The sequence below is a fragment of the Oreochromis aureus genome, linkage group 5 (genome assembly GCF_013358895.1).
Source record: "Oreochromis aureus strain Israel breed Guangdong linkage group 5, ZZ_aureus, whole genome shotgun sequence".
NCBI lineage: Eukaryota > Metazoa > Chordata > Actinopteri > Cichliformes > Cichlidae > Oreochromis > Oreochromis aureus.
The window spans coordinates 25949507-25976299 of record NC_052946.1 but is presented as its reverse complement, the minus strand read 5'-3'; the positions used below and the strand labels follow the sequence as shown (position 1 = coordinate 25976299).

Sequence of the window (26793 nt, the reverse complement as noted above, 5' to 3'; positions counted from 1 at the left end):
TATCCAGACAGCTCAATTTTACAGCTTCATTCTTCATAACTGATACAAGTAAAATACACAGCATTGAGTCTGGTAGTATCCCATGAATCATAAACCCTAGCAGAGCGCTAGAAGAGGAGCTAGCCTTAACCTAGCATGTTTTAAATGTTCTGCAGTGATGTGATCCAAACCACAAGCTTTATTATCAGATAACCTATGAATGGCTTAATATACTTAATATACTTAATGTGTCCTTACACTTCTTTCTTTTTTCCCCTTTATCTCTTTATCTGGATTTTTTGACATTAAAAAAAAAACAAAAAACAAAAAAACAAAAACCCCAAACAACAACACACTAAGCAGTCTGAGCCAAGTAAAAGAAAAACAAAAACAATATGGTAAATAATTGTGTCTACCACCCGTTTACACATTTGACCTGACAAACCCAACCTGCCATTAAAGTGGGCCTGCCCCTCTCCCCCATAGTTTCCCTCAGATCATCAGGTAAGTATTCCATTAGAGGGCGCCATATATCCATAAAGATATCATCATTACCTTTTAATTTTGCACTCAGTCTTTCCATTGGTAAGACTCTGAAGATTTCTTTATACCAGTGTACAGTATACCAGTTGAGTTATTATTGGTGGTTTTTCATTGATCCAACTGAAAAGAATACATTTTCTTGCCAAGAACAATAATTTTCATATAGTTTATATTTGTTTTTATCGGGAAATTTGTTCACAGTTGGCAGAGCCAATAAATACTGAGCTGGATCTTTTTGTACTCTGCATTTAAATATACCCTTTAATTCGTTTGTTACACAGAACAAGAATTTTGACATTTTTGAACAAGTCCAAAGACAATGCAAGTAGGTCCCCACCTCAGATTTACATTTAGTACATTGTGATGACCTACTCGGATCAATTTTATTCAGAAAAGTAGGCGTTCTATACTGTCTGTGTAAAATTTTATATAAAGAATGCGCAGATGGTATGCACTCACTCCAGGCATAATCATCACAATGACACTGGAGGTCTCCCTCCCAACTCCTGATATGTTTTCTAATATTATGTTTGTTATGGCCTTGTAATGTATTATAGAACTGTCTTATAGTACTTTTATCTGAATTTAAATGTAAAAAAATGCATTGGGTCCTAGTTGCATTGTATTGTGCAAAGCATCAAAATTTGAAGTAATGAAGTGACGAGCCTGTAAAAATGCAAAAAAATCCTTTTGATGTATTCCATATTTCCTTTGGACCTGCTCAAAAGACATACAGACTTTCCCATTAAACAAATCACCAACCACACGTTTCATTACTCATGTCAGAATTGTCCTCATATGGTTCACTTTTTATACAGTTAAACAATGCATGATGCTGCAATGTTATCTGCCCCAGAAACACCTTCAACCTCTTTATTATTAGTCTTATAAACGGTCACTATTTACTGTTGTGGAAATAAGAATCCACTAAGTGTAATCAGCGACTTCATTATTTTTTGTTTAAGTTGGACTTTCTCCTGCTTTCTTGTTTAGTAGTGCAGAATCCTCTCTTACAACATCATCACCATTATTTCCTTCACCTGGAGGGCTACACATTTTCTCATGTGGAGAAACGGTATGTTTGTTGTATTAAAACTGCAATAACCTGCTGGTTCTGACCGAATCTCGTTTCCTTACGAGGGCTCGGAGTTTTAAGGACCTATCCTCGCCACGCTGTTTTTCTCTGATTGATCAGACTTGGAGAAGAGGCGGGATCAGTGTGTGGGACATACCATTATCCTTTCTCTGAAATACATAATATATTTTGACAACCGTGACGTTTTGACCTATTTTACGGCAACAATAAAACTATATAAATATACACTCACTTTTTAAAAATATTATTTAGGAAGCTTTCAAGTGTGCGGCTTAGACTCTGTTAGAGTTGAACACCCCTGAGTTTATCAAGGCAGTTAGAGATGACCTTCGAGTTCGACAGACTTCAGGCAGTCAAACCGGAAACTGAAACATTTGGCCTTTAGAATAAAAACCATAACGTCTCCGAGGCAGAGAGGACCTGCCCTAAGTATTTAGAGCAACTTGATTTTAGTATTGAAAAGGCAATTTGACATGGAAAGATACAATCTGAAACCAAAAAACCCTAAGACTGAAATAAAGTCAACAAAAGGAAAAAAAGTTACACTGGAACCAAACCATAGCCTTGTTACCACCAAGTTTTTTTTACTTAAAAAAAAAAGAGAAATATTTCTTCACATTGATAAACACACTTAACTCATATTCCTTGCTCTTGGAACTGCCCTTACATAAAAGTTAGAAACAAATCGCTCTTTGTGCAAAAATGGTACAAAAAAGGCAACTGGTCAGTGATGCATTTATTAAATGATAAAGGTAATATTTTGTTTGAAGATTTCAGGGCCAGTTATAACTTGCAAATAAACAACAAAGAGCTTCAAAAAATTATTAAGGTTATCCCTCAAAACATTCTTTGTACAGCACACAATCTCTTTCAAAACCTTGACTAGATCCCCTGACCTCCCTGGACTTTTAGTAAATGGGCACAACATTACAGCTAGCAGTCTAAAAAACTCTAAAATTAGTGAATTATTCACTAATGCTTTTTTCCCATATAGATCAAATCCAAATTCCATTTCACAACTGTTTTTCTGCGATCAAAAGAAAGAAATCAGAACAAAGTACGTAAAACTTCCCATTCTTCCAAAAGCTAAGGAGATCCATTACAAAATCCTCTCAGGTGTTTACCCTTCCAAATAATTTCTCAGACATCGTTTTGCTATTGATGATAACATTTGTTCTTTCTGTCATGGGAATATTGAATTGACAGAACATTTATTTTACGAATGTATATACTTTAAAACCCTGTGGGACGATGTGCACTACTGGGTTTTCCCAAAGATTCCAAACTTCCTTGAATTTTCTAAAATTATGATATTATTTGGATCTCTAAGAAAAGAAAAGAAACTTAAAAATGTCTTATACAGTGGGTATGGAAAGTATTCAGACCCCCTTAAATTTTTCACTCTTAGTTATATTGCAGCCATTTAATCATTCAAATCATTTAATCATTTAAGTTCATTTTTTCTTCATTAATGTACACACAGCACCCCATATTGACAGAAAAACACAGATTGTTGACAAAAACTGAAATATCACATGGTCCTAAGTATTCAGACCCTTTGCTTTGACACTCATATATTTAACTCAGGTGCTGTTCATTTCTTCTGATCATCCTTGAGATGGTTCTACACCTTCATTTGAGTCCAGCTATGTGTGATTATACTGATTGGACTTGATTAGGAAAGGCACACACCTGTCTATAAGACCTTACAGCTCACAATGCATGTCAGAGCAAATGAGAATCATGTGGTCAAAGGAACTGCCTGAAGAGCTCAGAGACAGAATTGTGGCAAGGCACAGATCTGGCCAAGGTTACAAAAAAATTTCTGCTACACTTACGGTTCCTAAGAGCACAGTGGCCTCCATAATCCTTAAATGGAAGATGTTTGGGATGACCAGAACCCTCCCTAGAGCTGGCCATCCGGCCAAACTGAGCTATCGGGGGAGAAGAACCTTGGTGAGAGAGGTAAAGAAGAACCCAAATATCACTGTGGCTGAGCTCCAGAGATGCAGTCGAGAGATGGGAGAAAGTTGTAGAAAGTCAACCATCACTGCTGTATGGCAGAGTGGCCCGATGGAAGCCTCTCCTCAGTGCAAGACACATGAAAGCCCACATGGAGTTTGCTAAAAAACACCTCAAGGACTCCAAGATGGTGAGAAATAAGATTCTCTGGTCTGATGAGACCAAGATAGAACTTTTTGGCCTTAATTCTTTTTTTTTTTTTTTTTTTTTTGTCTGTCCCATTTGGTTCTTAAGCCGTCAGAATTGTTGTCTGAAGACCAACAAGGATACCAAATGGATTTATTTTGCCAAATGGATCATCATGGCATTGCCGTATTGGTCCATTTGATCAAACTTTGTTGTTATTATTTATTTTATTTTCAGTTGTTACAGATGGGACAGACATGACTGGGGGATAGGAAAGGGAGAAAGAACGAGAGGAAGGAAAAGAAAAACAGAAGGGAAAAGGGACAGTGAGAAAGGGCACTTACAAAGACAAAGAGAAAGAAAAAAAAAAAAATCCTGGATCACCTGTTGAGAGAAAAAGAAGAGACAAGCAAAAAAAAACAAAAAAAAAAAACAAAGCAACATACTAAACACAACACCATCACGTTAATCTAGCTGAGTGTGAACAGCAGTAAATACTAAATATTGAAAGTTGTTGTGCAGCACGCAGGACAGACAGTGCACAATGTGCTTTGAAGTAGCAGCTAAGAAAGGTGTAGTTTATGTCTACGAACAGTGAAGACCCGTGTGCACACCTGTGTGGATCAACGTGCTTGTATACAAAAGGTTTCCCCATGTAACGGTCTGCTAGAGGGTGTGGAGGCCCATAGCCCCGTCCCCCAGGGCATGAAGCAGGCATGGAGGAGATCCAGGCTCCAGACATCCAGAGGACCCAGAGTGCGAGAGCCCAAGGAGTACCACCGGAGGGGCATCCGTGCCACCTTCCTGGGAAGGGCTGAGGAGATCCCCAGGCGAGGGGTCACCCAGTAGCCACGGAGCAGAAGCCAGAGGGGCTGCACCGGCGTGCCCGCCCGGCTCTGCCGGCAGCCAGCTGTGCCAGAGTGAACCGAGTTGCAGGCCCGGGCCGGGGCCCGAGGGCCCCTTTGCCCCGGAAGAGGCCTGACCGGCGACAGGCATCGGGCCCGTCAAGTAGCCGGTGCATACCTGAGCGCCCAGCCCGGACACCAAGAACCACCAATGCACCAACCCCTGAGGGCATCAGTTACCAGCAGGGAGTGTGGTGAGGGAGATAGGCCTCCACACTTGGAGGGCCTGGGAGTACCAGGAGGTGGAGTCTAAGACCCGACCTGACATATAGACACAGACAAACAGGCACACACAGACATAAACATGCTTTCCCACCCTCATGCACACATATACAAACACTCAGCACTCACCCAACGTAGGGATAGACATACATAGACATGTACACACAATCATATTCCCCAAACATACTCTATGCCCTGGGTCCAGGTACCCTCGCCCCAGAGGGGGAAACGGCACCAGACCCAAGAGATGTGACCCTTTCCCCGGGTGGAGGCAAGCAGACCGCCCAGGCTCCGCAGCAGCAGGGAGGCCAATCGGACAGCCAACACCTCCTCCCAGCCCCCGCCCGATGGCTAGTAGAGAACGGGGTGTGTGTGAAGACCCCATACCTCCCTCCTCCCGCTCATGTGTAGTGTTGCTGCGTGTTGTTCTAAAGTGCATTTAAAACAAGGGAGGGCATGGTGCTGCTGCCAGAGAGCAGCAGGTGTTAGCACGGCCCCTCCCGAGAACCCTCAATGTCTACATGGATTTAAAATTGAGAGGTGGGCACCGGCGCCAGAGGTAGGGTTGTTTTGGCCTTAATTGTAAGCGGTATGTGTGGAGAAAACGAGGCACTGCTCATCACCTGTCCAATACAGTCCCAACAGTGAAGCATGGTGGTGGCAGCATCATGCTGTGGGGGTGTTTTTCAGCTGCAGGGACAGGATGACTGATTGCAATCAAGGGAAAGGTGAATGTGGCCAAGTACAGGGATATCCTGAACGAAAACCTTGTCCTGAGTACTCAGGGCCTCAGACTGGGTTAGGTTTACTTTCCAACAAGACAATGACCCTAAGCACACAGCTAAAATAACAAAGGAGTGGCTTCACAACAACTCCGTGACTGTTGTTGAATGGCCCACCCAGAACCCTGACTTAAACCCAATTGAGCATCTCTGGAGAGACCTAAAACACCATTGTCCACCAACGTTTGCCATCCAACCTGACAGAACTGGAGAGGATCCGCAACGAGGAATGGCAGAGGATTCCCAAATCCAGGTGTGAAAAACTTGTTGCATCTTTCCCAAAAAGACTCACGGCTGTATTAGCTCAAAAGGGTGCTTCTACTAAATACTGAGCGAAGGGTCTGAATACTTGGGACCATGTGATATTTCAGTTTTTCTTTTTTAATAAATCTGCAAAAATGTCAACAATTCTGTGTTTTTTCTGTCAATATGGGGTGCAGTGTGTACATTAATGAGGAAAAAATGAACTTAAATAATTTTAGCAAATGGCTGCAATATAACAAAGAGTGTAAAAATTAAGGGGTCTGAATACTTTCCGTGCCCACTGTATGTGATAATTGTTATGGGTAAATTCTTCATTCATAAATGTCGATTTCTGAAAATAAAGCTGTCCTTTTTCACCTTTCACAAAGAACTCTGCCTCTTCCTCTCATCTGTAAAGTTTATGGTCAAAAAACAAACTGTGGATCTGCATCATATGGTTAATGAACTAAAGCTTTTAGAAAACCCCAAGGTTATAATTTTATTTTATGACTTTTAATTTTAATTTTAATTTTTATTAATTTCATTTATTTCTTTAGTTGCTTATGTTTATTTTATTTTCATTATCTGTCTTTTATATTTTGTAAGAGAGCCTGTCGTGGTATTATCTCAAGTTGGAAAAAGTCTTTGACAATATTGCCATATTTGTTATACTTGTTACATTTGTTTAATTAATCAAAACAAATATTCCTTGCTCTTGTTTTTTTGTCCAGTAAAATTAAACTGGGTTCAACAAGTTTTTCTGGAACTAGCCCATTAGTTGCATACATTTTTCAAAAAGTCTGTAAGCACAGGATTTATCGATTTTCATTTTATTTATTTATTTTTATTCCACTATTCTCATTTAACTTTAAGACCAAGAAACCTTGTCCAAATATTAGTCTGTGGATAGAAATGCTGCACAAAGCCCGTTTTTAAAATGACTCTTATTCTGAAACGCTTCACCGGATAAGGTATGTTGACGTCGAAAGAGTTGATTGGCCGTCTCTTGCACCGGAAGCCAAACAAGGACTCGGCGTTTTAGCGATCTTACGTGTCATTCCCAGAGTGTCAGTGATTGAGACCTGCTGAAGACTATTAATGAAAAAAAAACCCAGGTGAGTTTTCATCGTTTTCATTTACTCTCACGCTGTTCGCAGACTGTAAAACCTGAATAGTAACCAGCTACCTGTCGATTTGCGTTCATTTACTGCAGATAAATAAAGTCAGCTCTGTCAGCTGACGTTAGCTATTTAGAGGCACTGTAAGTTCAGTACAAACCAAAACATGATCAGAGTCACATTTTATCTCACCGTTTCCCTCAAAGTGAATTCATTTAAGGTAAAGTGCTGATGTAATCTGTATAAAACGCAATACTCTTAACAGGTTGTTTTAGTAGTACCTGTTAGTAGTACCTGTTTTAATCTGTGTTTATTCCCATGTGTATCCTCGTTTTGTCACCTGTTTGTGTTGGTTGGTTCTTTGGTTTGTTTTTCGACACTATTCAGGGACGTAAATATCACCCTATCACATGTTCCAGACCGCCTGATAGAATGAATGAATGAATGAAATCTGTTGATCTGAGGCGACACCATGACCTCTTGTTGTTCTTCTTGTTCTTCCTCTTCTTTTTCTTCCGGATGCTTCCTTTAGAGTTTGCCACAGCGATCTGCTGTCACACCAACCATCTAAATGTCGTCACTACAGCCTTAAATGTTCTCTGTGCTCTTGTTCTTTTCTATCTGCCTGGAAGCTCCATATTTAACATCCTTTGTCCAGTTTATTCACTATCCCGCCTCTTGCATCGCTAACTTTGTCTCCAAACCACTACTGCCTGAGCTATCCCTCTGATACTCACTCCAATGGAAGTCTGAGCATCTTGATCTTTATCACCTCCATGTCATTGGCTAATAATTAAGTTGAATTTAATGCAGCCAAAAAGGTGGCAAATGCCTGAATTACTGCATCCAAATGTGTAAATGCAGTAAAAACAATAACAAAATCACCATCGCTGTGATTTTATTGTATTATTTACTCAAGTGTACAACTTTGTAAAAATTTACTTTTCTTCAAGGCCAGTAGATATCAGGAAAATGCACAGACTTCTGTAACACAGATTCTTTGCTTTAACTGTAAGTGGACCAGACATGTTTACATATATAGTCACTCTCAAAGGTCCATTTTGAATCAGGAAAACCCTGACCTAAGTTAAACATGTTAAAATAACAGTACAGAAGTTTAGTAACTAAGAATATAAATAAAACAAAGTAGAATTTAATCATCCATTTTCTTCTTTTAATACAATTCACCTTTCCACCCGGAATAGAATTGAGTGTAGTAAAATGGCTCAATAAAAATACGACAAACCAAAGTAAACAACACAATGGATCAGGAAATAGTCTCTGATCTGACCACAGTTCAAGTCTTACACGTGATTTATTTTAGTAATGATGTATTATTTTAATACATTATTACTTTAAAATACATTAGGCATTATCTTTAAAACTACCTGCTCAAGGTTAGAAAATGATCATGGATTTTGTAAAGCTCTGTATTAAGTATAGCCCCAGATTTATATTAGTAGTATCACATTGTTTTTTTGCCAATATTTGCCTGTTTGTATATTGGCATTTGTGTCTATTTTATCTGATATTCACTGATATGAAAAATGTAAATGCTTTGCTGTCCATCTGTTTTGCACCTGTCTGCAAAGTTTTTTTTTAAATTTCACCCCATAGTATGTTTGTTCGTGTACTGTAAGTCACACAAATGTCATCAATTTCATGGGAAGAACCTGTTTTTCAAGTAAATCCAGAGAACAAATACTAAGGGATCTTTGCCACAAGCAAAATATTGACATGTGCTGTTTGAAAATATCAAATACTGGGAGAAAAAGTTTATAGTAAAATAATAAGATCATGATCTGTCCTGGAGGTTATAATAAATTTTTCTCTGATTGTCGTCTTCAAAGTAAAAAAGTGACTGTATTTGAAAGTCACTTTTAATTTTAAATCCAACACAGAAACAAGCATGACAGATTTTTTTCTGTCCTTCCTTTAGAAAATGTCTGATTTTAATGATGAATGTGAATCTCGTCTTTTCAGGGCATCAGCATCTGGTTATTGATGAACTTGGGTAATTGTTGGTAACGGCAGAATCATGAAGGCTTTGATCCTGGTGGGGGGGTACGGGACCCGACTGCGACCGCTCACCCTGAGCGTCCCAAAACCCCTCGTGGAGTTCTGCAACAAACCCATCCTGCTGCACCAGGTGGAGGCGCTGGTGAAAGTAAGGCAAAGATATCAATAAGGATCTAATGATGCTACTGAGAGGTTATTTTGTGTTGTAGTCATGAATCACTGTCTCTGTGTGTTTTCAGGCTGGGGTGGACCATGTGGTTCTGGCAGTGAGCTATATGTCAGAGCTGCTGGAGAGAGAGATGAGAGTGCAGGAGCAGAGAGTACGTACAACAACCTGCACTGTTACAGCAAACACCACCAGGTTTCTCCTGCATGGAGTGATATATGATAGATAACCAGTTTTATTAATCAGGATTTCATTTACTGAGGTATAATTGTGCACAACAGTCACTGTCGAGTATGTTTGGTTCCCTTTTCAAGAAACTATCGGCGTCTCTGCTTCTTATTTTTCTGGTTCTAGTTTATCCAGGATATTCAGAAAGTCGGTAACAGGTTTTAGGTTCAAGATTTCCAATCAATTGGTCTGAATTTAGAAACTAAGTCATCCTCAAAGGATGGCTAATTATTCTGAGATTGCTTTTCAGGCAGTGCAAGCCTGCAGTTTTAATTTTTCTATGGACTGTTTACCTGTGTGGAGAAATTTGATCATATGTGATTGGTCAGTATAATCTCTGGACTATAAGTGGAAAAAAACAGAAACAAGAAATCTTTAGATAGATTGTGATTAGTTGCGTGTCTCATCTGTGGCTTGTAACCTGAAGGGAACATCTTTAATCAGCGTGATTTCACACTAGGTGATCTTTGTTGTGCTTGATCAGGACCTCAAAGACTCGGTTGTTGGACTTGTGGGATTTCTGTATCTCTGGTCACATGTTAGGAAATAAATTCCGGAGACATTCATTTGGATTCGTGTGTGATGTGGTGTGGTTTCTAACTGAGCCCAAACATTAAAGTTGAACCTGACTGTTTTTTGTTTTCTTCTCAGCTCGGGATTCGTATCTCTCTGTCTCATGAGAAGGAGCCTCTGGGAACAGGTGAGTTTTGTCTTTACGACAGACAGATCCAGTAAATGGCTCTCTGCAAGTATCCAGTAATTCAACATCGATTAACTCATCTTTTAAAAACCATAGTAAATTATTGTGAACCATATAAAACTGTGTGTTTGTGCACAGCGGGTCCCCTGGCGTTGGCTCGAGACTTGCTGAACGATGACGGTGAGCCGTTCTTTGTTCTCAACTCAGACGTCATCTGTGATTTTCCATTCAAAGATCTGCTGCAGTTCCACCGCAACCACAGCAAGGAGGGAACCATTGTGGTAAGAGAGACTGTCCAAGTATTTCCTATGCTTAGCTGCTGCATATTGACAGGTTTTTATATGTTTTAGGTGGTTTAGGGGAAGCTGACTAGTACTTACTGTGGGGTCATACTCTGTGTGTGTGTGTGTGTGTGTGTGTCTGTGTGTGTGTCTGTGTGTGTGTCTGTGCGTGCATGAAGGTAACACGGGTGGAAGAGCCCTCTAAGTACGGTGTGGTGGTGTATGAGGCGGACAGCGGGAGGATCCATCGCTTTGTGGAGAAACCACAGGTCTTTGTCTCCAACAAAATTAATGCCGGCATGTACATCTTCAATCCCAGCATGCTCAGCAGGATCCAGGTGAGGAGGCTCTCGCACTCACTCATAGTGTCGATGTTAGTGTGTTATTTAGTAACAGACTCAGTGTTTCCCACAGACGGACTTTACCTGGGTGGGCCACACTGTTAGTATCTGGTATTATTGAAGACTGAAAGCTGAAAAGGAGCTACCACCAGTGCTTCCAGCCTTTTAGTTTTGATCAGAGTGAAGAATGCCATCTGGGTCACTGTTCAGCCTGTCATTGTGGCAGTCACTGATATCATTCAGCTTCTTGATCAGAGCTCGTCCTACATTCTGATGTACTCAGACTTCACTATCTTGGACTGTAGCTAGTGATTGCAGTCCTCCTGCTCTGAATATCTCCTGCGAGACCCTGGGTCACTCTAAGCCGAACCTACAACAGGTTTGTGTGCTGCTTCTCTGAGGTTGAAGAGCAGACTACAAGAACTACAGCCACCAGCTCGTCTTCAACACGGTGGAGTCTACCAGCAGGATGAGACTCACTGGAGAGGCACCTGATTATGTGGGAATCTGCGGGAAACACTGAGTCTGAAGACACTATAGTTTTGTTTATTTTTTGGACCACGTTCATGACTTTTTTATGCATTCTTTTTGCAGCTGAGACCAACATCCATTGAAAAAGAAATATTTCCTGTCATGGCAGGGGAGGGACAGCTGTATGCCATGGAGCTGCAAGGTAACTAATACTAATATTAAGACTGCAGTACTACAGCACAGGACTCTTCTCCTCCAGTGGCGTAGTGGTCAAATAGTGACTGGTTTGATTCCAGCCGGAGACACAAATCCTCTTTGGGGTTGCGTCAGAAAGGGCATCCTGCGTTTAAAGAAAATCTGCCAAATCAGACATGCAGAGCTGCCCACTGTGGCGACCGCTGGTGGCAGGGAAGCAGCCGAAAGTAGCTTCTACTACAGCACAGGACTGTAAAGCTGCATGTGAGATCTGAACATTCAGCTTTTGCCCAAAATAGGGGCCCGTGGAGAAGATCGTATTCATCAAAATGATGCAAGTCAGTTCATAAAAGTATACAGTGGTGACCTCACCTTTTTCTTAACACAGCAGTAGGATCAGTAGGATGGAAATGTATGGTTTGAAGCTGACCTGTGTGCTTGATCTGGTCTCTGCAGCTCACAGCTCCACCAGACGTAAGTGTTTGGGCTTTTCGTGCAGGTCTGGAGAGGAAACGTTTGCAGAAAAGCACCACTAACCTAATCTTTATGCTCAGACCTAAAGGTTCTCTAAAGTTCTGATACAGATGTTTAAAAAGAAAACAACAAAAAACATAAGAGCTCACCAGCAGGAGGAATCACTTGTTGGTGCTTCTCTACATCCTCATTCCTCTCTGAGATCCTTTGGCTTTGCTGAAACAGCGGAACCACGTAGTCAAACCCCCACCCCATCCTGACCTGTAGTCCAGGCAGGCTTACTGGTCCCAGTCAGTAGTGGGTTTGTTCCCCTTTAGAAGATGATGTGATTCATCATGTTTAAGTAGTAAAACAAGGTCCTCGAGATTAGCAGCGAAGCATTTACTTAACTTAAGAATCAAAGGATAAATAAAAAAAAAGATGGGCTTGATTTGTTCTTTAAACTTTCTTAGAGGAGTAGGAATTTGTACAAGTGACCTAAATTCTGTTTTGTCTTGGGTGTAAAAGGCTAAATAAATTCATTACATTTTAATAACTGATCTTTGGCTAGTTTATGCTTGAATAAAATTAGATAAATTCAGTTTAAATCTTTACGTTAATCAGAAACCAGAAACCCTGATGTTTATTTATGATGCTGGTGCTCATAAAAACCCTGATTAATGTTGTTCATACTGGTCATGCTTTCTTTCTGGTGTGGTTTTATTCAGGTTTTTGGATTAATGCTTTTTCAGGATTGGTATTTATTGAATTATGAATTGATGGTAATTTTTCTCCCTCTTTTTTTTTTTTTTTTAAACGGAGATCTGTAGAAAATCCATCAGTCTTTCCAGTGAAAATGTGGCTTTTTTAACCCACTGCACTGCATTTTCAGTTTTCAGTTTAAATCTGTATCTCTGTCTGTCCTGGTTTCCACTTTTCCCCCCCACAGCTTAACGGTAAGGGGGTGACACCATGTTGCAGTGGTTAGCACTGATAGGCGCTGGGTTCAAACCTTCTGGTTGATTTCTGTGTGTTTGTTTGCTCCTGAAATTCATAGTCTGCGGTCATACTTGTTAGGTTATAACTGGTGATTTTGGTGGCCGTAGGATTAGATGTGAGGGTGCCTGTTTGCCCCTGTATACTCCGCCTCTCCTCTCTTGATCCTGCACCCCCCCACAACACTTCGCTGGATATTTGGTTGAGATAGATGAATGATTTGTGCAGCTATGAGAAGAAATGCTGAAAACTCTGCTGGCAGTTATGTAAAATATATGGTAGAGTTTGCAGTCAGCAGATAAATGTCTGCCTCTTCTGTGACCTCATTATTCAGTGAGTCACCTGTTAAAGATCACAAGGAGCCGCCTGGTTGTTTTCAAGCTTTCAGCTTCCACCCTCTGTCCGTCTGTCTGCAGGTTTCTGGATGGACATCGGCCAGCCTAAAGACTTCCTAACAGGGATGTGTATGTACCTCCAGTCAGTACGACAACACGCACCTGAGAGATTACGCACAGGCCCCGGTTTCCTCGGCAACGTCTTGGTGGTGAGTGCACTTTGTTAATGTGACATCAAAATAAAGGCTTGTACTTCATGATAATGATCATCCCCTTTTCTTCTTCTGTCAAGGATCCCACGGCACAGATCGGGGAGAACTGCACCATCGGCCCGAATGTCACCATCGGCGCCGGCGTTGTCGTGGAGGACGGGGTGAGGATAAAGCGGTGCACGGTGCTGAAAGGGTCAAGGGTTCGATCGCACTCGTGGCTGGAGAGCTGCATCGTGGGGTGGAGCTCGTCAGTCGGCCAGTGGGTGAGTGGGGAAAAATGTGTGGACGTTCTTGATTCATTCATTTATTGTGAGACGCAGCTAATTGTGTCTCTGTCTGTTTAACTGCAGATCTCACTTGTGGTGATATTTGTACTCTATAACTTAGCCTAGTTTATTTTATTTGTTTCTTTTTAGAGCTTGTTGTATCTGCTTACCCGCTCATGGATATAATTTATTGGAGTTGCTCAAACTTCTTTTTTTTTGTTTTGTTTTTGGGTTTTTTGTCTTAAAGTAATAACCAAATGGGACTTTTGGCCAACACAGTTCACTATTATATCTACCCTTTTCACATAACTTATAATAGCTAACGCCAAAGGAGCAGTAGGAGAACAGAAGGAGGCTGAAGGCTGTGGAAGCCGTACTCTTTCCGCTCTCTAGTTAAATCCTCTGTTTCATCTCGGACAGCGAATGTACAAAGATTTGTCACGTGCGATGGTGGATGACTTGTGTCTTAATGTGCGTCCTCAGGTGCGTATGGAGAATGTGACTGTGCTGGGGGAGGACGTGATCGTCAATGACGAGCTTTACCTGAACGGTGCCAACGTCCTGCCTCACAAATCCATCAACGAGTCAGTCCCGGAGCCGCGAATTATCATGTAGCGTCAGGTGGAGGAAAAATCCCAGCGCCTTTTATATGAAGACTATGAGGAAGACCCAAACTGTGCCAGAGAAGAGGGAGGGACATTCAGGCAGTTGAATGGAAGCAGGAGGAGGAAGAACAAAAGTCTTCTTTGTCTTTCTTTTTATACATTAATTTGGACTTTTTTTTAGCCCTGCTTGGCTGCATTTGTCAGAAAAGGTGACGTGTGTCAAGGAAGGTTTCTTAAAGTACTGACAGGTCAAACTCTCATGTTGGTAAATATGAGAAAAGTCGAGAGAGGGGGCTGCTTGGTGGAGGGAGTAAAGATCAGTATACTGGTAGGGAAGGGGGAAGTGGGTGTGTGAATATATGAACACTGCTGGTTAGATTTACTATGCATTTACACTTCCTGAAAAGAACAATCAAACCATGGCTACAGGTTGATGTCATGACTAATGCTCAGATTCTGATCTGACTTATTGTGAAACATAATGCAGTATTGGTCACAGTTAAAGGTCCAGTGTGTAGGATTTCTGATGCTCCTTTAGCAGAAATGTAATACAGGATTTATAACTAGTGTTTCTACTGAAGACCAAAAAGGACAAAGAGCACTGGTTATAAGTAAATGGAACTGAAGGTGCTCCTACATAGTTGTAAACAATAGACTGTATATCAAAGATGGACAATGCCACCACTGTTTGCTTGTGGAGGCTTGCCAAGTTTTTGTTTTTGTTTTGTTTTTTGGAAGTTGAATATTTACTTACACAAAAGTGTGAAGTTGTGAGCTGGGTCCAGCAGAGGTGAAGACTAGGAAAGAGATGAGACCAGTGTAAGCACATTGTTTAATCCATGCCACACCCCAATTTTAAGCCTTGGCAAAATCTCAATGGTTGAAATTATATTTAAATATATAAAAATCACTGTCCGTACAGTTGTTACCAGCCTGTAAATGTGTTTATTTCTGCTGCTTGCTGGAAACAAAGGGCGATTCAGTATCTTGCAATCTACAACTTCACCACTAGATGTCACTAATTCCTACACACTGGTCCTTTAAAGCCATAGCAGTTTATTATTGAGGGCAGCAGAACAAGCTGTAAGCAACTTCATGGAAATGTGAATGTTTTGAGTTGGAAGTCATGTTTGCGTCCACCTGAATGTAATTTACATCAAATAACAGTCAATAATTTGATTTGTTTTTATACAGAAATACCAATAACTGCAGCTTTAATCATGGTAAATGTTGGTTATGTCTCGTGTTCTTGATGAACTTTCCAGGTTTCTCTGTTCTTTGAAACGGTTTGTTTCAATGTCAGACAAGTTAATGATCAGCAATAAGTGCTCCAACACTGTAGTGGGCGAGCTGACAACTTTATAATGTGGACAACTTTAGTCTTTAAGATTAATTGCACATTATAAATAAATATACAGCGCTGTCCAAAAATTCCTACTCCACATGAAGTAAGCAGAACGTGTTTTGGTTTTGTCACAAATTAGGCAATGGCCATCAGATGCAATAATCAGGGGTGCACATAAGTGGTCCGCAGGTGCGCATTCGCTGTCAAAATAAAAGACGTGCACCAGATAAGAAGTTGCAACACGTGTTTGCATACATATAAAAGGCACTGTTTTTGTCCGCTAGAGTGGGATTTTCACCACTTTTCTGAGAATACGCGCTTCTTTTGCGGTTCGGACTCCTGACATTTCTTTGGAGGTGGAGGAACACCAAAGTAATTGCTTAAAGGAGCTTGCTTCTTCAACATCTTTAAGAGTTCTAAACAATTGTCCGTCCTCCTCCAGAAAATCTTATGTACGCAAACGCGCATTGCAACTTCTTATCTGGTGCGCGTCTTTTATTTTGACAGCGAATTGCGCACCTGTGGACCACTTATGTGCACCCCTGGTAATAATCCTCTTAAAGGTGGGAAAAGTTTTCAATGTACTAAAAAAAAAACATCAAAGGAAAAGGAGTATAAGTCACCGCTTCCTGTCAGGGTTTTCAGAGTAAAAATACTTAGATTGTAAGTTAGCTTTCAGCCTCGAGGAGAAGACGCAGTCTAATTTAGGACCAGTTTCTTGCATTGTCAGCAAAAATAATAGTCCTGAGGCCAAAAAGATGGAAAGAGCATGGCACCATGAAATTACTGGACCTTAAGTTGGAACCACTGACATCACTGAAGTCCACCAATGACTGACAGATTTCTTTCCAACTAAAAGCAGGGGCGTGACTCCAAAAGATCATCATATAATCTCATGACCAGACTGCCCAAAACTAAACAAAATGTATCCGACCATCAGAAGTAAACTTTATTAACTTCATGAATTTGACATTGCATCAGTAAATCATAAAATTTTCAGTATCACTAATGTTGACAGTCTCATTCTGTGTTCAGTATTTAATTTGTACAATAATCTGTGTATATAATTAAAAAGCCAACTTTCAAACAAATCTAACGCTAACATGTTAGCCACGTGTTATTTCCTGCTACTAGCATAAAAATCAGATGATTTTGAGCTTTTACAAACAAATGTAAAGTAAAAGTAAACCGAGCCCAGTGTAAATCCCCTGTGTCATTAGAACTACTAAAACTTTTCTTTGACTTATTTCAGGGTTATAAATAAACACTCACATTCAAATTTCTAAGCCAGAAAGAATCCTTGGAAATTAGAAATCTTCAGTAAAGTGCTAATCAGCCCCGTGCTAAGACTGGAAAAGTTGCTGGTGTTTTCACATAGCAGTTTCTCCTTAACTGCTGATAAGACAGACATCTCTCCCCTGAGACAGTTTGTAAAAACCAAGTGTTTTAACTTGAAATAATTACACGCCTGAAAATCTTTTAAGGGTATCTGGTCTGCTTTTCTGTTTTGTTTTGTTTTTTAATGTTCCTGGGTCAGATTTTCATATTATATGTGAACAAAATACACGTTGAAGGTTCAGGGTGTTTTTGGATTTCTTTACATACTAAATGGGGAAAGTACAGTTCACAAGCACTGGGTACTACCCCTCTGTAGGCTTCCAAGTGCCAGCCAGTCAGCAGATGAGGGGTTTAAAGTTTGAACTGAGGGGCTGCATAAGGGACTAGAATAAGAAAAATAAGGATTGTTTTTAAACTTGGAATCATTCTGTGATACTGGAGTGGAGTCAAAAAGCATAGAGCAGGAAATTAACAATATAAATGCAACAGGTCGCCTTTAAATAAATGCTCTCCTGTGGGAGGTTACTAAAACTGGTCAGCAGGTTAGTCCTGTGTTAGTCCACACTCAGCGCTGGTGTCTCGATGTAAAGCAGTGATTCTGCTGTTTGTGGCGAGCACTATTCAGAGCAGAATGTGCAAAAGACTTTGAGTGAAGGAAGTTGGTCTTTGTAATGTTTTTTTTTAATTTCTGAAAGAAAAAAATATAATCTATTGACCACTGCAACACGTCTGGACTCTTATTATTGGATGTTTAACAGGTGAAGGTCACAGTAAATCTCATGTCAGTGATAAAAATTGTCACCACAGTTAGATTCACCTTTCTGGTCTCTCTGCATTACCCGTGAAATGTAAAGTGCATGAACATGTTTTTTTTTTTTTTCTTAAAACGCCACAACCCTTTGTGAATGTTCAAATTTTAATTTAGAGATATAAAAACTTTATAGAGGCAAAGGTTGTTTTTAATTTTTCCTGATGTACATAACATCTGAAAGAATTTTTTACATTTAAATCCAAATCTGTTGGTTTTACAGACACTTTTGAGCTTCGTTAGATTACTTCACTAGATTACCATACAAATTGAAATGTATACACAATTACATTTTGTTTTTGCATTTAAAGTATATTTGTATCTAAATAATACCAATTTAAACATTAAATTGGACTAAAAAAGTCGTAGCTTTTTATTACTACGTTTAGTAAAAAAAAAAACAACTCTTGCACACTTGACGTTTGGATGGATCAGGGCGTGTACCACTCTCCCCAGTCTCTGTTAGTGGCCCAAAAACGAAAAAATATTGATGACACACAGAAATGTAAAACTACATTTTCACAGATACAATTATTAAAGCTTGTAAGATTGACTATTACCAGTTAAGCCAAGTTAGTTTATTTGTAGAGCCCATTATCCCACCTAAAAGGCTTTATAGACGCATAAGACAGACAAACATATTAAAACAAGAAAGAAAATATACAAGTAATAAAATCTAAAAGGCTTTCAGTGTCTTTTAACATTGAAAGAAAAACCCTAATATAATAAGCTATTGAAATGTAAAAATTCTTAAATAAAACTCATCAAAACTCAGAGATTTCTGAGTGGAAATAAGAGCTAGCTAAACCAAAAACCTGTAGATAAAGAGGGCGTGTGCTGTTCCACTCTCACAGTCACAGGTAAAATCTTCATTGGTACTTTACTGTGCGTGCCAATGTAAGGAAACAGCTTCTCAGTGAAACTGAGTTTGAAGGTGTGTATGTGTGTACTGGTGTCAAGATCAAAGAATGAGAGCTTCCCTCTGTCACAGTCCAGCTGAACTTTGACCCTCTGGAGCTTCTTCACTGAGAGAGGTTTATCAGGAAGTGGTGGAGCGGCTGCTGTGTATTGTCCATCCTGGAGACATATTTCCCAGAATCCAGTCTGTAATTGTTCTTTTCTCTTAACAGACTCTATTAGCACACCGAGGCACCTGATCCCATCCTTTCTAACCTCAACATCCCAGCTGTGAGTCCCTGAGTCGAAGCCCTCGGTGCCCAGAACAATTGGATGGTGGTCAAATCTCTCTGGATTGTTGGGAAGCTGCTGTCTCTCACCGAGACTCACACTGGTCAGATCTTCTGAGAGGATGAGTTGTTGATGAGCTGTGTTTGGATCCAGAATCACTGGAGTGCAGGAAACCATCTCCTTCATGTTCTTCCAGATGTTGAAGGTTAGGTTGCCCAGGTGTTGGGCCACATCTATCAGAGCTCCTGAGACCACATGTAGTTCCTCCAGCAGGGTGCACTGCTGGACTCTGTTCACTGCAGGCTTGATGTTTTGCAAAAATGAGACATCTTCAGCTCTCAGGTTCTCCTCTGTGGCTCTGATTGTGTCTAAAAGAGCTGCTATCTTTCGGCTCAGAGCCTCCGTCTTCTCCTTGATCATCTGACTCTTCTGCTCCTCTTCTGCCCTCAGAGCAGTGATTCTTTCTTTTTCTTCTTCTTGTAGAAACTGGTGCATTTTTGCAAACTTCTCCTTGATCTTCCTCTCTGTGTGAAGGGCCTGGATTTTAATGTGTTCTCTGGTTTGATCAAAGTCTCCTTTAACTATTTTAAAGTGCTTCAGTTTCTCTTTTAAGGGCTTTAGTAACACCTGAAGCACTTTTCTGTGATCCTCTGCAGCTTCTTCGATGGTTCTGAATTTGTGTTTGTTGTGTATTTTTGAATCCCTACAAACAAGACACACTGGCAGCTGATGGTCCAGACAGAAGAGTTTGAGTTTCTCAGAGTGCAGACTGCAGTGAGCCTCTGACTCTAAAGAAGCTTTTTGAGCTTTCTCCAGTAAGAAAGCTTCACACAGGTTCTTTAACACCAAGTTACAGGGTGGGTCATCTGACAAATGCACGTTCTTACAAAGTGGGCATTTACGTACTGGTTTCTCCTTCCACCACATTTGCAGGCAGTCTTTACAGAAGCTGTGGCTGCACGACAGCATGATGGGGTCTCTGAAGATGTCATAGCAGATCGAACAAGAGAGATTCATTTCTGACTGAGAGGACATTTTGCCTCTGAGTGAAAAAAAATGCAGCTAGGGTAATTAGAGACTGAAGACGTATCTTGAAACTTACTTTTCTTCCAGCTGTGGCTTCTTTAAAAGTCCTGCTCGTTATATGAAATCAGCAGCAGGTAGAAGTGGCAGTATCCCCGATAGCTATGATTCCTCTTTGCTTCGATAGTGAATCTCAAACACACTGCTCACAAAGTGAAACTGTGACACATAACTGATGCCATATGATGCCTGGTTTAATTCCAATTAATGTTTCTGTTGCAACTCTATTGTGGCACTTATGCTACCTTTGCCTACAAAGCCTCTTATCTGCATTTACAGTTCTTTTGTCTGTTACAGCCAACCAAAAGCGGTGGAGAAGCAGGACGTTAGATCATATCTCAGCAACTGAGAGAAATTTGCCTTCAGGGATTTCTGCCTGGCAGGCTCTCTAACACCTGTTAGAGATGTATTGTAGCCCAGCAGATGGAGAGGACTATGTATAGGTGACTGATTGCTCGTGACAAACAGTGGAAAGTAGGCAAATACAGTGCAGGCGACAAGAATCAGAGAAACGGGAGAGAAGAACGGAAGCACAAAACAAAATAAGATACATGAAAGCTAATTCTTGTTTTTTTCATTTTTAATGCTAATCCTTAGCACCTTAGGAAAACAACCAGAGTACCAATCAGAACAAAAAGGAAGCAAAACTCAGCAATATCTTCAAAACGTAAAATTATTGTGAGAGTGTTATTGTTACATCTTGAAAAACACATATTTGTGGATCCTTTTGACACCTATATTGTGGAAGATGAGTAATACTGTAAGATATGTTTTCATAGAATATTCTGGGACGTCTTGAGTGATCAGTGGTTCAGGTGTCAATGTGAACTTGACACATTGACACCACATGACTGTGAAACACATGACTGTGAAACCAGAGCATATGTTTGAAGTGTGACTGTGTTTAAGAGGAAATGTGTTTAAGAGGAAATGTGTTTTGCAGTGTGTGCATGCATTTCTGTTACTGGTAGTGCCCCTCAGGATGGCGAGTCATCGCCGCTTTAAACCACAGTACTTCCTTCCTTGAGCAGCTTCCTTGAGTCAAAAAGACACTTTTTGTCCATTATTTGAAGATATTTTCTCTGCAGGAATGGCGGACACTGGTGTGGAACTGGACAGACTTGTTGCTGCAGTGCCCCAGAATCCAGATGAGCAACAAAAAGATGACAAATTGGCACAAACATTGCTGTTTGTCCTGCTGACTGTAGTGCTGTGTGGCATTGCTGCAGAGGCTTTTTTTATTAACCTGCTTTACCACCGTGAATTGGTGAGTATCAGCTCAGTGTACTCTAGTCTGAGCCTTTTATCCTCTCTTATTGTGACTTTAAAGGTGTAAAAATGAATTCAATAACTGTAACAATTAAGCAGTTGTGATATATCAGCTGATAAGATTAGATACTACTGTAGCACATATCTAATTGCAAAAGCTTCTTTAATTTTAGGCACATTTGTTGTGAGCTTGTCTCTTTTTAACAGTCGTTTGTTTATATTTTACTCAGTTTTCCTGTACTTTTAAAAAAATGTTATTTTATTTTTTAAAAATTCTTCTCTGTACAAGTAAGCGTTGTACTCTATCATCAAATATGACGCATGGACAATTTCTTTCAAACTAATTTTTAACTTCCATTGCAGGCTGTCTCAAGACTGAAGAACAGATCAGGTACACAAGTCTTCTATTACATTTAACCTTAATTCAACCATGAACTAAAATCTCGAGACTAAGAATATCTTTTGTGAGCGTATCTAAAAAACAAAACACTGTTTTTTGCAGAACAAGATGGACCAATCCGTGGTTTTGCACATCTGACAGGTTGGATAACTTTTTGTTGTTGTTGTTGTTGTTGTTGTTGTTGTAAATAACACATGTGTATACCATCCATAAATAAAATAACCGTTGTCATGATTTTCTGATTTGCATGATTTTTGCATTTGTTTCTCTAATTAACAGTCAAACTGTATAGAAAAGCCTTGATTTCCCATCATTGTCAGTGATAAATATTTTGTCTTGCGTGCTGTATTTTTATATCAGATGTAAGGCAACAGCATTATATGCTGAGTATAAACTGTGAGTTTGTTTTGAAACTCAAACTGTCAATGAAGCTGCAATAAACACACCAAGATTTGACTTCAGAGAAAAAAGAAGCTAAAAAGAAATTTTTTTTATTTTATTAATTTGTTGGCACATTATGTGAAAAAGCTACATTCATTTAAATATTTACCAAATAAATAATAATAACAATAACAATAATTAGGTGAATATTATCACAAAACTAAAGTACTGCATTATCTACTGTGTGTTATCAGGGGCATTTAGATCTTTTTCAAATGGGGTGGCACAAGAGGGATGAAGAACAAGGCAAGGTGACTACAGGAAATTCAAATTTTTATGACAGCGTACAAAAAAAAATCAGATTAATAAAACACTGGGTACAGTTTAGAAGCAAATGTACGGGTGTCTTCTGTCCCTTCTGTCAGATCAACTTTGCAGTCCCTATTTCCTTTCGAGCAATTCATTGAAGCTAGCTGTTTCACAAAACGGATCATAACTGGCGAAAAACAGGAGCTGAACTTTACATAAATTGGTTTAAATGTTTGCCGTGCCTGACTGAAAATACACAACTTTAAATTGCTACATCCATCTTGTCTTTTATCCCTGCAGGCGGGTCGGTTCAAGAAAACGAGGTGATGCTTTGGCATATAAATAATGTCACTGTTCTCAGCGGCATGGCCTACAAAGACGGTAGGCTTGAAGTTCAGAAGGAGGGATTTTACTATGTGTATTCCAAAGTTTGCTTTAGTGACATTGGGCTCTGGAACCAGTCACCTGTTTTTTTTAACCACTTTGTTATGAAATCTGCTCACCTACGTGAAAATTATTATACCCTCATGCAGTCACAGAAAGAGTTACGGGTGAACACAAACGACTTAAACAACAGCTTTCTGGGTGGACTTTTTCATTTGCATAAAGGTGAAGGAATTTTTGTTAGGATAAGGACAAATTTAAACATTTTGCAATATAATGTTTCTGAACATTTCTTTGGTGCATTCATGATGTAACTTTACACAGCAGGAAATATCAGAAAATCATCTGGTCTTTACCAGGCTCTCAAATGATTTAAGTCTAACTAAGTATAAAACAACATGACATATTACACCCAATGACTGTAGAAAAGAATCATTGATCTCACTGTTTTATTATGCATTTAGCAAAAGTTAAATCAAAGTGCAATAAAAAAAAATGATTCAGTAGTTTGCAGACCCACCTTCAACAACAATTAGTCAATAAGTCACTACTGAGCCCAACAGATAAAACATTAGAAACTGAACTAAGAAAGCGTTATCAGTGGGTTGTGGCTGTGAAAGCATTGACATGATTGGCTGTCCTCAGGTCTTCAAGAAGGCTGTTCCACAGATGTGCAGCATAGTAACAGAAAGCTTTCTCACTGTGGGTTTTACTTCTGACTTTAGGGACAACTTCAAAAACCTAAAAACTAGATAAAGAATCTATTCTGGGGCTGGCAGGAAGACAATGCAGATACTTAAAAGCTGGTGTTGTCCATACTCTCTTCTGGCCTTGGTCACAACCTGTGCACCTAAGTTCTGGAGTGTAGTAGGGTTCTAGTTTGTTTTTAGGGAGGCCAGAAAGTAGATCATTACAATATTCATTGTGTTGTTTTGTACGTTTTTAGCTTTATTTTGCTGTCTCACTATTTCACTCATGTATGATGTACAACACTGTGTGTCCACTGTGGCTGTTTTAAAGAGCTTTAAAAAAAAAACAAAAAAACTTTGCAATATATTGTATTACTTAGTTTTCGTAGTTACTGTTCTTACTGTTTATGTGACCACATAATTTCCTCTGGGATTAATAAAGTAATCTGTTTCTGATTCAGTCTTTCACATATTTGTGGAGAAATTTTGGCCCACTCTTATTTACAGCGTCACTTCAAATTATTGAAGTTTGTTCTGTTTGTTTATGCACAGCTCTTTGAGGTCCCACCACAGCACTTCAATCAGGTTGAGGTTTGCAGTATCACTTGGCCATTGCTACCAACTTGTTTCTTTTCCTTGTCAGTAATTTTGTATGGTCTGAGTTTATGCAAGCTTTAGTTGCTGGTCTTGTGCTTTGTCCAAGTGCAGCTTTGCAAATCCAAACATTGCTGCCATGTTCTTTTTAGAGTGAAGAGGCTTTCTCTTTCTCAGTCTTTTCTAATTGTACTATCATGAAATTTAACATTTAACATGATAACTGAGGCCAGTAGAGACCAAGACGTAACTCTTGGGCTTTTGCAGATTCTATGAGCACTGCATGGTTTGATCTTGATGTCAGTTTGTTGAGACATCCACTCGGGGAACATGGCATGGTATGTTTTCCACTTGTGAATAATCTTTCTCACTGTAGAATGATGGACTTGGAATTGATTGAAAATGACCTTTTAATAACAGTTGCTTCTCTAAGATCATTGCTGATATCTTTCCTTTGTACTGAAACACCTGAATGCTCCAGACCAGCAAACTGCTGAAACTGTGATCTTTATGCTTTGATGCTCAATTAATCAAGTTCATCTGATTAGCAGCTCCTGGGTGCTACTTACCCTCTTATATCCCATTAAAACAGCAAGGATCTACTTTGTTTTTCACACACCTTTTCTGATGTCAGCTTTTGTTTTTCAAGTTTTTGTTAACAATATAAGGTAACTATGTGATATTGTGTCATGTGTGTTTGTTTATCTGAGGTTCTACAAGTAATCTAGTAAGATTAAGGTGATTTGTTTTCATTATTTCCTGATATGTAAAAACTAATAACTTAAAGAGGGTGTATTTTCTTTTTGATGTGCACTGGTATATGGCTGAAGTCTCTGGGAGGATATATTAATTTACCTCAAGGTAATAAACTTATAAATGCTGTGCAGTTTAATGTCAGATAAACATATAACTCATGTATCTCTATACATATGGGATTGTTGTACCAATTATAATTTTGTTCAGCTGTGCATAGATTGTGGTGTTTTTGCTTGAGTTGTATTTTTGATTTGTATTTTACTGTTTTAATAAACTCCTAATACCTTGCAGCAGTAAAATATGTTATTTTTGACTGACAGCTGATATTCTCTTCTTTTAACTTTTATCTGAAATGTTTTTCTATTCTACATTTCTGATTAAAAGTTCCATTTTATTTTTGTTTGTAATTTGTTCTACAGTCCGCATCTTATTTTTGATCTTCAGTGTATAACACCATCAAAATTAATCTGGTAGCATACTATGTTTGCTGTGTTTTCTCTGCTTTCCTTGCACAGCGTTTGTGGTGAAAAAGCTGTTTTGAGTTTTCAAGAATATGAAGAGTAAATCTTTGCTTTTTCAAACAGTAATTAGCACTGTTGCCTCACAGCAAAAGGTCCTGGGTTCAACTCCATCATCTGGCCAGGGCCTTTCTGTGTGAAGTTTGCATGGGTTCTCACCAGGCACACCAGCTTCCTCACTGGATCATTAGCTATGTGCTTCTTAAGCTGCTGCAGGTGCCTCTGACTGTAGCAAATAACTCTCAGACCACAGCACACACGTTACAGAGCAGGTGTGTATATTTGGCAGCACGGCAACATTTCCTGTTAATAGTTTGTTGTGTAGTTTGCATGTTCAGATCAACAGCTGCACTGAGTACTTTGTACCACAGATATTCTGACTGGTCACATCATCAACAGCAAAGGTGGAATAATAATAATGATTACACCTTTGTTTGATGCATGGCCTAGTAATCTGTTTACTAATGTTTTTGATCTCTCTTAGTTGATTAAATTCAAAGTCATTTAGTTATTTATATAGCACCTTTCATACAAAAGCAATTCATTGTGCTTTACAAAGACAACGAAGAGGAAAGAATTAGGATAAAATCAAAAAACAATAAAATGAATATTTCAAAACTAAAACTAGTTTTAGTTTTGTTTTAAGACTAAAACATGTTTGCTCTATAGGAGACACCATAGTTAGGATTATACACTTGAATTAGGAGGAAGAAAACAGAATTCAATTGACTGCAATCTACTGACATCTGGTGGCTCGATTTTACACACCGTTATCACCAAAAGCTATATCCACAATGGATTTTATTCCAATCGCCACTACATATGTAATGAATAATGTTTGCCACTTTGTGAAACCAAATGATGTGGTTACATTGTAACAGACTCCCCTCTACTCCTCCACTCACCTCTGCTGCTGAGGATAAATTCATCCGAGTCACCAGCGTTTTGTTTGGTTTTTTTTGCGCCTGTCCCGTTTGACTCTTTTGCCATCAGAATTATTGTCTAAAGGCGAAGAAAGATGCCCAACGGATTTACTTTACCAAATGGACCATCCCAGCCTTGCCGTAATGGTCTATTTGATTCACCTTTTATTGTTTATTTTATTTTATTTTCACTTGTTAAATACGGGACAGATTTGACTGGGGAAAAGAAAGGGGAGAAAGAAAGGGAAAGAAAAACAGCGGGGAAGAGGGACGGGGATAAAGGGCAAAAAAACAAAAAACAACAAAATAAGCAGACAAAAAATACATACACATGGTAAGAAACCACTACTAAGGAAAAGCAACAAGCAGAAGAGATTTGCCTGGGACAAGAAACACAAGGAATGGACCAGTGGAAATCTGTGCTTTGGTCTGATGAGTCCCAATTTGAGATCTTTGGTTCCACCCTTGGTTTGTCTTTGTGTGACACAAAAAAGGTGAACGGAT

General features: G+C 39.5%; 3 protein-coding genes across 6 annotated transcripts; 2 read left to right on the top strand and 1 right to left on the bottom strand.

Annotated features, from left to right (window-relative positions):
- Positions 1–6920: 6920 nt before the first annotated feature.
- On the top strand, positions 6921–15735 carry gmppb (GDP-mannose pyrophosphorylase B). Its single transcript, XM_031757632.2, has 10 exons — positions 6921–7033; positions 9020–9203; positions 9295–9375; positions 10101–10149; positions 10288–10430; positions 10610–10768; positions 11366–11444; positions 13303–13430; positions 13514–13696; positions 14183–15735. The coding sequence occupies exons 2-10, from the start codon at positions 9075–9077 to the stop codon at positions 14312–14314; spliced, it is 1083 nt and encodes a 360-aa protein (XP_031613492.1). The 5' UTR covers positions 6921–7033; positions 9020–9074; the 3' UTR covers positions 14315–15735.
- Positions 15736–18593: 2858 nt separating this feature from the next.
- Positions 18594–20018, bottom strand: LOC116334161 (tripartite motif-containing protein 35-like). Its single transcript, XM_031757505.1, has one exon. The coding sequence runs from the start codon at positions 20016–20018 to the stop codon at positions 18594–18596; it is 1425 nt and encodes a 474-aa protein (XP_031613365.1).
- Positions 20019–20981: 963 nt separating this feature from the next.
- Positions 20982–25161, top strand: LOC116334155 (tumor necrosis factor ligand superfamily member 14-like). Of its 4 annotated transcripts, none has more exons than XM_039611928.1 (5): positions 20982–21333; positions 21699–21726; positions 21838–21876; positions 22726–22729; positions 24051–25161. In XM_039611928.1, the coding sequence occupies exons 1-5, from the start codon at positions 21157–21159 to the stop codon at positions 24142–24144; spliced, it is 342 nt and encodes a 113-aa protein (XP_039467862.1). In that variant the 5' UTR covers positions 20982–21156; the 3' UTR covers positions 24145–25161. The 4 variants fall into 4 exon arrangements, with proteins under 4 accessions (XP_039467862.1, XP_039467864.1, XP_031613354.1 ...); XM_039611930.1 differs by lacking the exon at positions 24051–25161 and adding an exon at positions 22371–22427 and having other exon boundaries at positions 22726–22863; XM_039611929.1 differs by having other exon boundaries at positions 20986–21333; positions 22726–22806.
- The last annotated feature ends 1632 nt before the right edge of the window (positions 25162–26793 follow it).